The sequence below is a fragment of the Vicugna pacos genome, chromosome 16 (genome assembly GCF_048564905.1).
Source record: "Vicugna pacos chromosome 16, VicPac4, whole genome shotgun sequence".
NCBI lineage: Eukaryota > Metazoa > Chordata > Mammalia > Artiodactyla > Camelidae > Vicugna > Vicugna pacos.
This window is the reverse complement of record NC_133002.1, coordinates 16,254,326-16,269,759: the sequence shown is the minus strand read 5'-3', so window position 1 is coordinate 16,269,759 and position 15,434 is coordinate 16,254,326. Positions and strand designations below refer to the sequence as shown.

Here is a 15,434-nt window from a genome sequence, read left to right as displayed (position 1 = left end):
GCCTTGGGGCTCCCAATCCTCAGACCCTCATTATTGTGGCGCGTTTGAGCCCAGCACCCCTGCCACCTTCCGCATCCCTCCACAACCCCGCCAGCACCTGCCCTCAGCCCTCCACAGCCAGCTCCCCACCTTGGAGCCTTGGTGCCCTGAAGCCGGAGCAAAGGCCCTAGGCAAGGCGCCAGATGGAGTCTCCGCCCCAAAGCAAGGTTCAAGTTTGCACCCAGGCAGGCAGAGGGTGGACTTGGGAACCACCCCTCTCTGCTCCCGGGTCCTGTTCTGAAGCTGAGGCCTCCCTCAGGCGCTCCCCCATCCTCCTTTGGCTTCCTGCCCCTTCCTTCCTGCTAGAAGGAAGCGCATCTTTTGGAAGCTGCTGGTAATTGGGGGGTGGGAGAGAATAAATGAAAACAGAAAGAAAAGCTCAAGTGTGGAGTTGCCCTTCCCTGGCCCTCCCCTCCCTGCCTGGGTCCCAGTGTGGACCCAGGAGGCAGCAGGAAGAGGGTCAGATCCCCTGCCCAGAGGGGCTGGGCAGCACCGCGGAGCCAGGCGGGAAGTGGACATGAATGAAGCGGTTGGGTGTAAAATGACACTCAGCCTCAGAGAGGACAGCTGGGAGTGGTGGGGACTGAGGCCAACTGAGAGCAGCACACAGGGCCATGGCTACACCACACGGCACTTTGTGCAAATAAGAAAAAGCCCACCTCTAGGTGGACGTAGCCTTGCACTCGTGCCCATGCTGGTAGGCAGAGAGAGGGCTGGATCTGAACTGTCACCTGTCTCCCCTACCCCAGCACCCCAGCACCTCCGTGTACATGTCTTTGTGCAGGGTACAACCTGCACAACTGTCTGTGGCAGCCCTGGCCCCACTTATAGGGGTGGCTATTCAGCCTCAGCCCTGTAGAAATGAGGGCTTCCTGTTCCTGGAACGTCCCATTTTTCAAGGGCAGCCAACATGGGGACTGTGTGAAATACTCTGATTTTTAAACGTGGGCAATGAATCTGGATTTACAGCCCTTGGGCTGAACAAGACCAGGGCTGATGGCACCCGGGTGCAGCCCTCACCATGGAGGCTGGGCCTTGGGGCTGGGTGGGTGCCTCAGGTGCCTGCACGAGGGGCCCGGGCAGCACTGACCAGCCCCTCTTGGGCACTCGGCTATTCTGCCCAGGAAGCTGCCCACCTCACACCCTGGACCTGGCTGGCTCAGACCACAGCCGCCCTACCGGCTTGGGGCAGTGGATGTAGCGGGCCAGGCTGATGACGAGGTCGTGTGTGATGGGGTCCACCAGGTTCCTGAAGCTGGCGTAGCGGTATAGGACGTCATCCAGCGAGGTCGACTCCATGCCTAGGTCCTGCAAGAGTGAAGGATGCCCAGAGGTCAGGGAGGCCCCACTCTACCCTGAGTCCCGCCCAGCACGCCCAGAGCAGCCCCTGGGACCAGCAGAGCCCTGGCGAGGGAGAAGACCCCTCCAGAGAGGTTCCCATCCTGCACAGAAGCATCTACAGAGGTGCCCTGGGGCCAGCAAGCCCCGCAGACACGGCCACCCAGCCTGAGGGCCTCTCCACCTCCCCTGGGGACGAAGCCAAGCGTGGCTGGCCACGGCAGCGCTGGGGCTGCTTCTCCATCGGAACGGCATGACAGTAAAATTCCCCGGCTTTGTGGCAGGGTCACCTATTGATACTTGTTTTCTTCTTGCTTCGGAGGTCATTTTTACTGCTCCTTCCATAAAGGGCCCAACCTCAGTGCTCCTTTGCCTTGGAGGGGGTCTCTGAGTCGTGAAGTTGAAAGAAGAAGTCGTCAGGCCCCCAGAAGAAAACCCCACCAGGGCTCTCTAAGAAAGGGTGTCAAGTGGGGCCATCCTAAGAGGAGGGCAGGGAGCACGGGGGCAGAGTGCGGCACATGGTGGGCCTTGGAGGAAACCACTGGAGCAGCGGTGCCCCAGGCCTGGGGAGGCGCGAGGGCTGGGGGGCACCGGCTGGGAGCCTCTGCAGAGACCCCTGCCCACCAGCAAGGGGCCCCACGGGCGTGGCCAAGAGCAGTGACAAGACTGGGACCTAATCCCAAGGGCTGCTCCAAATGTTCTGGACTGAATCAGACTCCAAGATTCCTGTCTGACCCCGAGAAGGAGGCAGTCCCCCCAAGCAGCACTGAACTTGAATTTCCCACCAGCCAAGCTGGAGGGGGCTTGGAACAGAGTTAACTGCTTCAGAGAAGTAAAGAATGACGGCTTCAACGGCAGAGCGTTGGACTAAACGCCACACCTGTGTATGAGGAAGAGCTTGGGTCTGCCTTCTGACTCTCCTCAAAGCCCTGGCCCAGCTTCTCTAGTCCTTCCTGGGAGCTGTGGCTCCTGTTCTCAGCCTGGGGCCTTGCACAGAGTGAGCAAAAGGACATGCTCTCCTGGGGACCCTAGGTCCCCGGGGCCCCAAGCCGATGTGGCGCTGCCCCGTCACAGCCCAGAGGAGGCAGGCTCCTGGGCTGGGTCCGGTGACCCAGCTGGGGACAGGAATGTGTGGTGGCGAGAGTCCCAGCTGGGGTCTGCTCCCTGTCGTTAAGGTTGATTATCCTGAACTTTTCTAAACTCCTCCCCCATGTGATTCTTAGAAATCCCTGAATGCTAGTAGGCTGGGTACCACTACTCCCCATTTACAGATGAAGAAACTAAGGCCCAGAGCCACTGACCTTAACGTCAGAATTTCAGGAATGGCACGTACGACTGATGGCTGTAGTTAGCACTGCTGTGTGGTATCTGTGCGAGTTAAGAGTGGCTCCTAAAAGCTCTCATCACAGGGCGGAAAGCAGTTTTGTCTTCTGATTACCTGAGGTGATGGGTGTGCACTGGACTCACTGCACTGGGTCAGGCAGTCATGCGCCTGCCTCAGCCTAAGTGCTCTATGTCAGCTATGTCTCAATAGCACTGAAAGAAAAAAGTCACATGCAATAAAGATGTTACAGAGGAATTTCAGGAACGGTGGGGGTGGGCTTCGGCCTCAGCCTGGGGCCTGCCTTTGGAGGCTCGGCCTTCTCTGTGGGTGGGCGCTGCCCTGCGGTTTGGCGGCTGATGTTGCTAAGAGCGAAGAAAGAGAGGGCTTTGCTGGTGTCTCTGGAGGGGCCGCCCTCAGCCCCGGAGGGAGCCTGGGGAGACTGGCGAGCCCGCGCCCCAGCCCGGTCCCACCAGCTAAGGTTCCTAGCGCTCTGCCCCCACATCCCAGCTCCTCGCAGGAAGGAACGGGTCTCCAGCTCCATCGAGGGCACCAGGGGGCCATCTTGGGCCTGTGTCTGTTTGGCAGGAATGAGCCCCAGAGACAGCCTCTCTGGCTGCCCCGCCAGCCTCTCTGGCTGCAGAAATACTACATGGCCAGCCCCCCGGGTGTGGGTGAGGGCAGCCTCCGAGTGCCAGCTGCCGGGTTCTAGGGCCGAGGGCCTCTGCTGGGCCAAGGGCAAGGCAGCGCCGGGGAGCGCTACCTGGGCCACCACGCCTCAGTCCTCGCCTGTAAAGTGCGCACGGTGACCTGCATCACAGGTGGGCCGGAGAAATACCTAGTGGCACAGGCAGCACCTGGCAGGGGTGAGAATCCCAGCCCAGCTCCACAATCCCCCGCTTCCGGTCCCCCCGACCGAGGCTGAGGGTCTTAGCCTCTCGGTAGATCCCCAGACCCTTTTGAGGACACAACAAAAGCCATGACCTCTCTCTCTAGAGAAATGCCAGTCGGGGCAGGACAGGGAGTCTGGCACACAGCCCAGGCCAGCCTCACGCTCAGCAGGGGGACACAAATGGTCACCCAGCAAAGTGCAGACACCAGGGCCACCCTCCGTGTGGCAGGAGAGGCTGAGGACGCAGGAAGGGGGTTCAGACTGTAAATGTGGGCAAGAGACCTCTTCCCTCTGAGGGTCTGCTTCCCCATCCGTGAGACGGGCAGATGAGCCACACCGGGAGTTACCACACCAGCTTCCTGGATCTTGGGGGTGGACAGTGACAAGGAGAGAGGCCAGGAGAGTCAGCGAGGCCTCAGGCCCAGCTCTGCTGACTGCCCTTTAGTGAAAAAAAAAAAAAAAAGAAAAAAATGCAGTTCTGTTGCTAAAGAAACGTTTGAAACCTCTGGACTGGATGGCTGCTTGGGTTTCTTGGGGAAGTTCCTGCCCACCCCACCCCACCTTCCCACCCGTCCTTTCCAGGCCAGTGGAGGCCACCCCATCCTGGAAGGCCCAGGGAACCCTAGCTGCTGACCCAGGATGCTGGGGCAGGTGTGGAAAGATGTGAACTGTTCTTCCCCAGAGACGGCCCCTGACGTCCCTGGCCTCCATGTCCCCACCCCTGCTGTCACCCTGGGCACCCAGCCTGCTGACAGTGGCTGCTCTTGTCTGGGGTCATGTAGCTGTTGCTGGGGAGGGGGTGGGGAGGGGTCGCCACAGGAAGGCAGACATGGCCCTGATCCAGGCTCTGGGGAACTCGGAGTCACAGCCACCGCCCGCCCTGTGACTTCTAGCTGGGGTGGGGCTCCCCAAGGCCCCAGGGCTCCCTGTGACTTCCAGCTGGGGTGGGGCTCCCCAAGGCCCCAGGGCTCCCTGTGAATTCCAGCTGGGGTGGGGCTCCCCAAGGCCCCAGGGCTCCAGATACAAGAGGCTGCAGCAGGAACACCCGCCCAGGACCGGAGCGAGGCTGCTATGCGTTTTATTGCTTTCTTACTGTACCTGGACCCACCCAGGCCCACACAGTGCCTGTGCTGCTCTAGGACACTGGACACCCGAGGGCCGCAGGCCACTGCCGGTGTCCTTGGTGTCCTCTCCACTTTCTCCACTAAGCCAGTGACTGGGGACGAAGTGTCACAACTGCGCTGCCGGTCCTGCCGACGCTGCCCAGCAGGGGCCTCAACACTCCCCAGGCCCTGGCTGCATGGGGGACGGGGGGTGGGGGGGACGGGGCGGGGAGGCGGAACCACACGCGCCTCCTCCAGCTGCTCTGGCCTTGGAGGGGCCGGCCTGCCTTGCGAGTACCAGGCCCTCATTAAGGGTCTACAGGATGCTCTCTAGGAGCTGTACGTGGACGGTTCTCCATCAGGAAGCCTGGGAGCATCAACAGGTGCTCCTGAGTCACCGCGGTGGGCAGCTTGGCACGGAGAGTGTCACTGGCCTGGGACCAACGTGGCCAACGGCCAGCACATGTCATCTCAAAGAAGTGGGGCCCCCATGTTACTTGAGCTTGAAGAACCAGGTCTGGGGACTCACTCCAGGGGAAGAGAGATGTGGACCTGAGGTGAGGGGTACAGCTTTCCAAAAAGCGAGCAGAGATTCACACAGGAGGGTTACAACTGCGGTTCTCAGAGTGTGAAGGTGACCCTCCAACTCTTTTAGGGGCCCTGAGCTCCTCCTTCCAGCGACAGATTGGCCTGGCGCTATGTTTTCTTTGTAGACTTCACCCAAAACCACCTATTGCAGAAGCAGCAGGTATGAGAATCCAGCCACACGTGAAAGATTCACAAAACTATGCAACTATGCGCTCTTCTCACTATTTTTTTCTTTTGGAAAATATAGTTATTTGCATAAAAGTTTATTTCTGTCACAGGTAAGCTTATTAACTTTAAATGAATAAATAAATTAAAATATTTTTGTTTTAACAAGATTATACGGTATAGCACAGGGAAATATATACAAGATCTTGTGGTAGCTCACAGCGGAAAAAAATATGGCAATGAATATATGTATGTTCATGTATAACTGAAAAATTGTGCTCTATACTGGAATTTGACACAACATTGTAAAATGACTATAACTCAATAAAAAAGTGTTTAAAAAAAAGAAAAAAATTTGTTTTAATTTCTTATTCAATAGATAAGATGTTCTTATACAACAGCATTTACTAGTTATGACCCACATAGAGAAAACCTTTTTGAAGTCCTCAATAATTTCAGAGTATACAGATTCCTCAAAAAATTAAAAACAGAACTACCGTATGATCCTGCAATCCCACTTCTGGGTATATGTCCAAAGGAAACGAATGGTCCATGGAAGAGATACCTGCACTCCCATGTTCACAGCAGCATTACTCACAACAGCGAAGACACGGAAGCACCTAAGTGTCTGCCATCTGACGAATGGATGGGGCAGGTGTGCTCTGTATATACAGTGGAAAACTACTCAGCCATGAGAAAGAAGGAAATCCTGCCACCTGCAACCACATGGATGGACCTTGAGGACATTAGGCTAAGTGAGATAAGTCAGACAGAGCAAGACAAATACTGCATGACTTCACTTACATGTGGAATCTAAAAAATAACTGAATGTGAAGGACAGAGTGGACTGGGGCTCGGGGTGTGGATGGGAGACAGTGTTTAAGGATACATACTTGCAAGCAGAAGATAAATAAGTCCTGGAGACCAGTACACAGCATGGCGATTACAGACAACAAAACTATCATAAACACCGCACTTGCGAAGAGATTAGATCTCAACTGTTACCAACACTAGAAGAAGTGATAATTATGTGACAAGTCCGCCCACTGACCATGGCTACAATGGCAACCATATTGCAATATAAATGTATCAAATCAACACATACGCCTTAAACAATGCTGTATGTCATTTATATCCCAATTTAAAAAAAGAGTAAAAAGTTTAAAGAGGGAACTTGATGCCCAAAAAAGTTTGAGAATGGCAGGGTTGGAAGAACGGGGTGCTCTGGGGGAGGGCGCTAACCTGAGGGTGAGGGGACCCTGAGAAGGGTTTGCCCCTTTGTGTCCTGCTCGACACACAGCCGGGTCTCTGGTCTCTCGCCCTTTGCGCCAGCCCTCAGTGAGGCTCCCTGTTGCTGCAGGTGTGGTTTTGGTGGGGGTGCCGGGGCAGGGCTCCGAGAGGGAAACCCAGCCTGCGCCCACAGCTCCTGCCTGGCGTCTGGGGGCAGAAGCACCATCAGTCCCAGAGGCCGGCCCCGGACCAGTGAGCTGGCACTGTGGGGGCCCGGGCCCCAGGCCCGCACCTGAGCGGACAACCTAGGGCCTAGGCAGCAGCTGGGCTGGGGGGCCACCGGGGAACTGTGACCCCTGCCTGCCTGCCAGCTCCTCCCCTTCTTGGTCTTTGTGGGTCTAATTGAGATTTTAGAGCTAATTACTGCTCTTACTGTTTTAGTTTGCGTGCTTTTTGCTTGTTTTTGTTCGTTTTAATGTGAAAGCTACTCTGCCGATGGTAAAATCTGGCCTTTTGCGTTCAGGTTTGGACACAGATCTGCAGGTCACAGGGACTGAGCCGGTGCTCAGGGCCACTGCTCCGTCCTCCCCTGCAGCTGCTCCCGGACCCAGACTCGCGACTGCGCTGCTGGAGCTCGACACCCAGAACAAGTGGTTACTTTCTGAGGCCTAGCCTATCTGAAAAACCCGTTATGTTTACGTCACACCTGAAAGCAACCTGGCCAGGGAGAGACTCCCCTCAAAACACCGGCAGCCCCCTGGATTCAACATGGCAGACGACTCTGAGGCCACCTGAGTTTTTGTGTCCTTAGTTGCTTTTTCTGCCCAGATGTCCACAGGATTGTCTTTCCCACTAACCTGCGGCTGCCTCTATGGGGCAGTCCCAACCCACCATCCCCTTCCCCGGGCGCATCAGTGCAACACAAGGGGCAGCCCGAAGGGCAGTCATCGTCTTTACAACAATCTCCCAAGGTCACCAAAGGGCATCCCTTCGGGACACCCCCTAAACTCCTAACACCCCTTCCTTGTATCTCTCCCATGACCCCAACTGTCCCTCATTTCCCATCTCCAACCTCTCAGCACCCAGCCCCCCCCCTTCCTAAAACAAATCAAATTAACTTCTCAGGCTGATCCAGCTCTTAGATCACCCCTCCCCCACCCCACCCCAAGCAGAGATTGACAAGTGTTGGCGAGGACATGCAGCAGTTGGAGCCCTTGTGTGGCACTGGTAGGAATGTAAAATGGTGCAGCCGCTGCGGAGAACACTCCGGTGCTTTCTCAAAAAAGTAAAAATAGAATTACCATATGACCCAGCAATCCTACTTCTGGGTACATACCCAAACAATTGAAAGCAGGGACTCAGATGCTCCTACACCTATGTTCACAGCAGTATCATTCACAAAGGTGAACACAACGGTGGAAACAAGCCGTGTCCGTCAGGCTGTCCAGATGCGTGGATAAACGAAATGTGGTACATGTATACGGCGAGATATTATTCAGACACAAAAAGGAATAAAACCTGACATTATGCCATATTGTGGATGAACCATGAGGACATGATGCTAAGAGAAATGAACCAGTCACGAAAGGATGGTCCACTCGGGAGGTGCCCAGAGGAGGCAGATTCACACGGACAGCAGGACAGCGGTTCCAGGGGCTTCGCGGGGGAGAGCCTGGGGTCGTTGTTTAATACGGATTGAGTCTCAGTTTCGAAAGATGAAAAGCGCTGTGGAGACGGATGGTAGTGATGGTTGTACAACAATGTGAACGTGCTTAACACTACCGACCTGTAAAAATGGTTAAGATGGTCAATCTTATGTGATGTGGAACAATTAGAAAAAAAGTCCTGAGATCCAGGCAGGCACACACAGACACCTTCCTGAGACAGGAGGGCGGAAGAGGGCATGTGCATCTGACTTCTAACACTTGTGTCTAGTTGTGGGTGTTTTCTGTGAATTTATCTTCAGAGTTGGGGTCTTTCCATCTGCCAACAGGACCTTTTACAGCCGGTGTCTTCATCAGGATTGTGGATGGTGGCTCTCAGTGTCTTGTGAATCTATCTCTTTTCCTGTCCTTCCCACAACACACTCCCATGGAGGATCTCAAGTGTGCCCTCCCGCCACTGACAGCACGTTCTGCCATGTCAGCCCCACTCTCACTGCCTCCAGGAAGGACCGTGCCGGCTCTAGGTTCGTATTCCTGCAATTTTAATTCTGCTTATTAATCTCCCTTTTCATCTCACCCTGTTTTTTTTTTCTTTCTTCTCTTTTCTTGTCTCAGCTTGGCCTCTTTTTGTGGCATTTTGTTCTTTTCCCACCAAATACATTTCTCCCAGACCCTGCCATAAATCATTTCAGAGGTCAGGGTCCAGCCTCCACAGCATTTACCTTTTGCACAGGCTTCTCCCCCTACTCGCTCACTCTTGAAGGAGGAGCGATCTAGTGAGAACCCCACCTCTCATCTGCTAGTGTGATGCTGTGATCTGTAATAAGAAATATATATTTGGCCTCTGTCCCGATTCTGGCACAGAGCTCCTAAAACCCTCGGAATTTCCTAACTGATGAGAGAGACAAAGGTGTCTTTTGTTAGGAGGTGACTTTTTAGTCAATGAGGTGACTTTTGGAAAGCCCCTTGGTCACGGAAGGATGGGGGCTAGTAGCCTGGAGAAAGAACCACGTGATTAGAGGCTGGAACTTCCAGTCCCAACCCCTGACCTCTCGGGAGGGGAAAGGGCTGAAGAATGAATCAATCACCAACAGCCAACAATGTAATCTCAGTCATACGGAGGTAAGGGAGCCTCTGTAAAATCTCCAAAATGTGGGGTTCAGAGAGCTTCTGTGTTGGTGACCATGTGGAGACGTGGAGAGTGGGGCACTGGCGAGGGCATGGAAGCCCCGTGTCCTCTCCCCACACCTCCACTGCGTCTCCCTCCCATCTGGCTCTTTCTGAATTACATCCTTTTATAATCAGCCGGTGATCCAGTGAGTAAAATGCTTCCCTGAGCTCTGTGAGCTGCTCTAGTAAATTAACCCAACCGAAGGAGAGGGCCGTGGAACCTCAGATCTACAGCTGGCAGTCAGAAGCGTGGTGACAGCCTGGGCTTGTGATCAGCCTGAAGTAGGGGGCAGTCTTGCGGGACTGAGCTCTTAACCCGAGGGGTCTAACTCTATCTCTGGGTAGAGAGTGTTAGAATTGAGCTGAATTGTAGGACACCCAGCTCGGATGAAAACCCCACCCACACCTTGGAGTTTTGACCGGAATCTTGACCGTGTCTCACAGCTGAGTCCACCCCTTCAGACTTTGGTTTGTAAGGAGCCCCATGTGGAGGCCCCACCCCAGACACTGAGCTAATGTGACCCTGCCCTTGGGAAGGGTCATCTTCGCCCACCTGGGTGGGTCTGGGTCTCCAACGCTCCAACAATGGTGTCTGTATCCCAGGACCTTCCCTGTCGCTGGCTCAGCCATGGCCAGGTTGACCCTCCCCGCGGCCACGCCTCTCCAGTTCCCCTATCTCCCGCCTGCCTGGTGGAGGTGGCTTCTGAGGGTGACTTTCTTGGAATGCAAGCAGAGAGACGCAAGGAGGGGAGGGTTCAGTGGCACTCTTTCCGCCCCAGAATCGTCACTCTGGTGGGAAAGTGGCAGTGGCCTGACTCCCCAGCCTGCAGAGAAAGGGGCTGGGAGGGCTCAGCTTCCGGAGGGGAGCCAGGGGCGCCATCTGTCTTAGAGCCAGAGGAGGTTCCTCCCGGGCTGCCCACCTGTCTTTGTTTTCAGGATCTGTCATCTTTTTCTAGTGTGTCTTCTTAGGTATTTTAGGGGGGAGCCGGGGGAAGCCACACAGGAGGCTGCCAGGCATACGCTATTTTAAACCATAACCACCCCCTCCCCTTTCAAGCTTGAGGTTTTAAACCCATTCCCAGAGGGAGGCCCCGCGGGAAGTGAGCTTGTGTCGGTCTCTCTCCTCCAGGCATGATGCCGCAGCTCCTGCAACAACAGAGCCCAGGGAAGGAGACAGGCAGCGAGCTCCGCATATTAACCAGCAAAGGCAGACGGCTCAACGCAGAGCCCACTGGAGCGCCCCGCCCTTCCTGAGCGCAAGGGCTGCTAATGAGGTTGTGATCAAACCCCGTCCTCCTGGGGAGAGTAATTAGTCCAGAGGGCAAGCAGGGAGCAGGGCAGGAGCCTGGTCTCTTCCTGGCTCTGGAACATCAGAGCTGCTCTGAGGGAGGGACACAGCCTGGAGCACTGAGTGGGTGACTGAACTGTGTCCCCTCCCCCACAACATTCTGGCTGCTCCTGGGGATTCCCAGGGGAGGGAAGGGAATTGCTTTAGGGAAATGCAGCAGGGACAGAAGCCAGAGGATCAGGGAGAGAAAGGGCCTGGTGCAGACTCCAGGCCGCGGCTTGCTTTATGAAGACAAGGGCCTCTAAGGCAGGTGGGCAGTCTTGAAAGCGCATGGGAGCCAGGGGGCGCCTGTGGCAGGTGTGCCACACAGCGATGGATGCCCTGCCCAAAAGACCAGTCCATATTCCTAGCCTCCTGGTTCCCCAACGAGGAATATGTTAGTTACCTTGTTTGGAAAAAGGGTCTTTGCAAGTGTGGTAAGTTAAGGATTTCAACACAAGATCATTCTGGGTCACCCATGTGGGATAAATCCAGTGGCAGGTGTCCTCATAAGACACAGACGCAGAGGTGGAGGAGACAGGAGGACGGAGGCGGAGCCTGGAGTGACGCAGCAGCCGAGAGGAAAGGAGCCTCCCGGCAGCCTGGGGCTGGGGGGGGGGCCTGCTGACTGCAGACTCCTGGTCTCCAGAACTGGGAGGGAATACACACCTACTGTGGGAGGGCACCAAGCGGGGGGTCATTTGTTACGGCAGCCCCAGGAAACTAATACACTGGATGGAAACAGAGGTGGCATTTCCCCCAGGGGACACACCAGTGGGCTTTGCCCCCTCCCGGCAGAATCTGCTGGCTGTTCCCACCAGCCCGGGGCCTCTCCGGGTGTCTGGGTGCGTGCATCCCCCACACGCTCTCCTCTGCTGTTTGCTCCCAGAGGTGGGGCTGGTAGGCTAGTCCTGCAGGACCACGTGTCCTAAGATGGTTCCCAGCTCAAAGAAAGAACATTTAAACACACGTGGTGGGGGGAATCCTGACGCTGCTCCAGCACAGAAGGACTAAGCCTGCATGATCTCACTTCTAGGAGGTTCCTAGACGAGTCCAACTCACAGAGACAGAGCGTAGGAGGGAGGTCACCAGGGGCTGCGGGAGGAGGATGGGGAGTGAGTGATGGGAACAGAGTTTCAGTTTGGGAAAATGAAGAGTTCTGGAGATGGATGGTGGCGAAGGTCGCACAGTAATGTGACTGTGCTTAATGCCACTGCACTGTACACCCAAAAGGGGTTACAGTGGTAAGTTTTATGCCATCTATACCACAATTTAAAAAAAAAAGCAGTGAGTTCACAGACATTGGAAGTACGCGCGCAGCAGAGGGGTCATTCAGCAAGGCTGTAGCAGGGTTTCTGCAGGAGGAGGGAGGGAGCCACTGAGGAATCGTCCTCTGGCTCTGCGGGATTCTCGTCATTAGCAAGGCCTTGAATGCAAGGTCCTGGAGCCAAGGGCGTGGGGTGTGCGCCATCCAAGAGGACACGGCCAAACTGCTGAAGAGGTGGGGCCCTGAGGACAGAAGAACAGGGAGCGGCTCTGAAAGAATCAGCAAGAGACAGAATCTAACTCAGGGAGAAGCCTCGTGGGTGGGGAGTTGGAGGAGGAGGAGGAGGAGGAGGAACTGTTGGTGGGGGGCTGCCGGGAACTGGGACCTGGAAAAAGAGGAACCCGGGGGAGGCCGAGACCACCCACTGGACGTGGTACTTGGCCTGCTCAGGCCTGAGCAGCCCCATCCGGCCTCATCAGCTCCCTATGACTGTGTCCTTAACCCAGAAGGGACTGAACTCCCCAGGAGACCCTGGAGCAGCGCAGATAACAGAGGTGTGCGCAGATAACATCGCACACATTTGTAACATTTTAGGGAATTGGGGAAGTTAGCGTCCGTAACACACGGGGCTGGCAACCCCAGTTCAGAACAGGTAATTGAGCCCTGACTTCAGGCTTATGGATTTAAGCCGAACGCTGAAGGAGGGTTTGGCCAAGTTTGTGACAGCTTTGAAACGTTTAAGAGAACTTAATATCCATCCTATTTGTAAGTTTAATTTGTTACATTTTAAGAACTGTTTGGGGTCCTGCTTTTTAGGATGGCTATTTATAAACTTGAGAAAACTGGATACATTAAATTTGTAAAATCACTAAGTTATCTAAAGAAATTTAGTTAACGAAGTTTTAAGCCCCCTACATATCAATGTGATCGTTTAAATATACTAGATTCATAAACAGAATACTGGCATTTGTAGGTTAAACTTAGAATCTCAGGGAAACAGTAGGCTTTAAAATTTTCAGTTCAATATATTGAATAGTAGCTGAGAAAAACCAAGCACCCATAACTACTGTGTGTGTGGTGTGTGTATGTGTAGGTGTGTGTGTATGTGAATGTGTGTGTATGTGTGGGGTGTGTCTGTGTGTATGTACATATATGGGTATATGTGTGTGTTGTGTGTGCACAATCATGCCCCAAGGACATCATAAACCTCCCAGGGCCACGATAATGCAGCTGAGGTCTGCGAGGGCAGCTCTCCCTCCGGGGGTCCCACAGCTGTGGGACCTAGGGGAGGGAGGCACTGAAGTTGGGAGCCTGAGGCTCACACACACTCAGACTTTGGAAACACCAAACAGCAAAGCAAATTTGATAAAGTCATAAAAGCAGCTGCCGCCCCGGCCTCTCCCTGAAAGAGGCCCCGCCAGTGGCAGCCTGCTTGCCGGCGAGGCTGCTCCACTGGGTCCAGGGTGGGCCCTGCCCACCGAGGGCGGCTGGCTCGTGTCGCCCCCGCAGGACCAGGGGGCCAATGGAGGACCCACACCACCAGCGCTGCTGGAGAGGCCCCCACAGGCCTCTGGCCACCACTGCCCTTGCCCGCCCAGCCTGCAGGCGAGGACAGTTCTCTGGTCCCATCACAGGGCTGCTGTCCCCCGGGGGGGCTGCAGGCCACCAGCCCCGCAGGGTGGGAAGGCAGGCGCCCTGGCCAGCGGCCCTTCTGGACTGTGACGAGTGCCTCGCAGGCCCGCCCTCCCTGCCAGGCTTCGCGGCTGCGTATTGTTTGTGTTTTCACTTTGAAGTCTTTAAAAATGACACCCTCTGCACAAAATAGGCCTCTGGAAATAGATGTCTGACCATTGCCAAGTGCAATCTAATCAAAATCCAAGAAACAGTAGTGGCAACAAATAAGTAACAAAAGGGGGCTTTCTCTTCAGAAAAACTTCAAATCAGCTGGGAGACACTGCAGGCCTGAGGAGGGTTTGGTCTGCTCCCCGGGGTCACAGGTCCACACAGACTCTGGTCAGGGCAGGGGCAGGGGACCCCCAGGCTTGAGATAGCCCCCGGGACACCGTGTGGCCGGGGCACGTGGCCCCTGCACACAGCAGCAACCTCACCTCCAATGATCGAGGCCGCAGCCCCTCCTTCCCAGAAAGTGAGCCGAAAGCAGGAGAGGGCAGCAGAAGGGGCCTGGAGCGCAAGGGGCAGCAAATAGCACTGCCCTTCTCCGGTCGGGCAGTGGCGACTTACTGGGTTCTCTGACTCTGAAAGGGTGGTGGCATTCGCACTGCTTCCCAAGCTTACTTTCCAGCCCCTCCCCACTGCAGAGCATCCTGTGGGGCTGGGATTCTGCAGAAAGGCTGGTGCCAGCGAGTCCTGGAGGTCCGCCGGCTCCTACAGGCCGGGAACGGTCAGCACTCTGCCATCTGTCCTGCGCCCCCCTGGTCCTGTGCTTGGGAAATCATCTGGCTCTCCTGCTGACACCTTCCAGTCAGTGCATTTAAGCCCCTCTGTCTCTCTCTGTGGTCAGTGCTGTTCATTTTAAATGAAAGGTGGTATTCCATTGTGGAAGGAAACACAGGTGACAACAAAGAGGTGGAGGAATGACATAAAGGCTCCTTTCAGCTCCCCAAAAACCCACTTTCCAAATCGGACAGACTTTGCAGGAACAGCCTATTTCTCAGAGTGAGGAGCTGAGGACTAGAGGGCCCCAGCCCTGGGAGTTTCTTACTCCATCTCCCCCGGCCACCAACCCTTGGAGGACAAGTGTAATTAATAGTCAGGGTTCTCTGGAGAAGAAGAACCGACAAGGCGTGCGTGTGAGAAAGAGAGAGAGAGGTAAGGAACAGGGATCGTGGGACCGTGGGCTCTGGCAAGTGTGAAATCTATACGGCAGGCTGGGGACCCCAGGAAAAGCTGACGCTGCAGCCTCCAGACTGCAGGCAGGCAGCCTGGAGGCAGAATTCCTTCCAGTCTTTTCTCTCAAGGTCTTCAACTGATTGGATGAGGCCCACCCACAATATGGAAGGTCCTCTGCTTTACTCAAGGTCAACTAATTTAATGTTAATCTCATCTAAAAATAACTATACAGTGACATCTATACTCATATTTGACCAAAAACTGGTACCACGGCCTCATCTAGATGGCAAATAAAATCAACAGCCCCCACAAACTAAGGGTCTTTAGCACTTTAAATCTCTAGGTCAGAGGCAAGGCCCAGGCACAGCCTCCAAGAATCCGGGTGAGCAGAAATGAGTCATGCGGGCCAAGAAGTCCAGCTCGCATCCAGCTCACACCCAACAGCAGCGGGAAGAGGTGCAGAGGGAGGAGGAGGGGGTC

At 55.1% G+C, this 15,434-nt stretch overlaps 1 protein-coding gene across 1 annotated transcript in view; it reads right to left on the bottom strand.

Moving 5' to 3' along the window:
- The window catches only part of LRRC75A (leucine rich repeat containing 75A), a 37,451-nt gene that overhangs the window by 10,901 nt on the left and 11,116 nt on the right, over positions 1-15,434 (bottom strand). Inside the window, exon 2 of the mRNA XM_031685957.2 lies at positions 1,219-1,347. Within this exon, the coding sequence (XP_031541817.2) occupies positions 1,219-1,347 (129 nt within the window). The remainder of the gene's footprint in view (positions 1-1,218; positions 1,348-15,434) is intronic.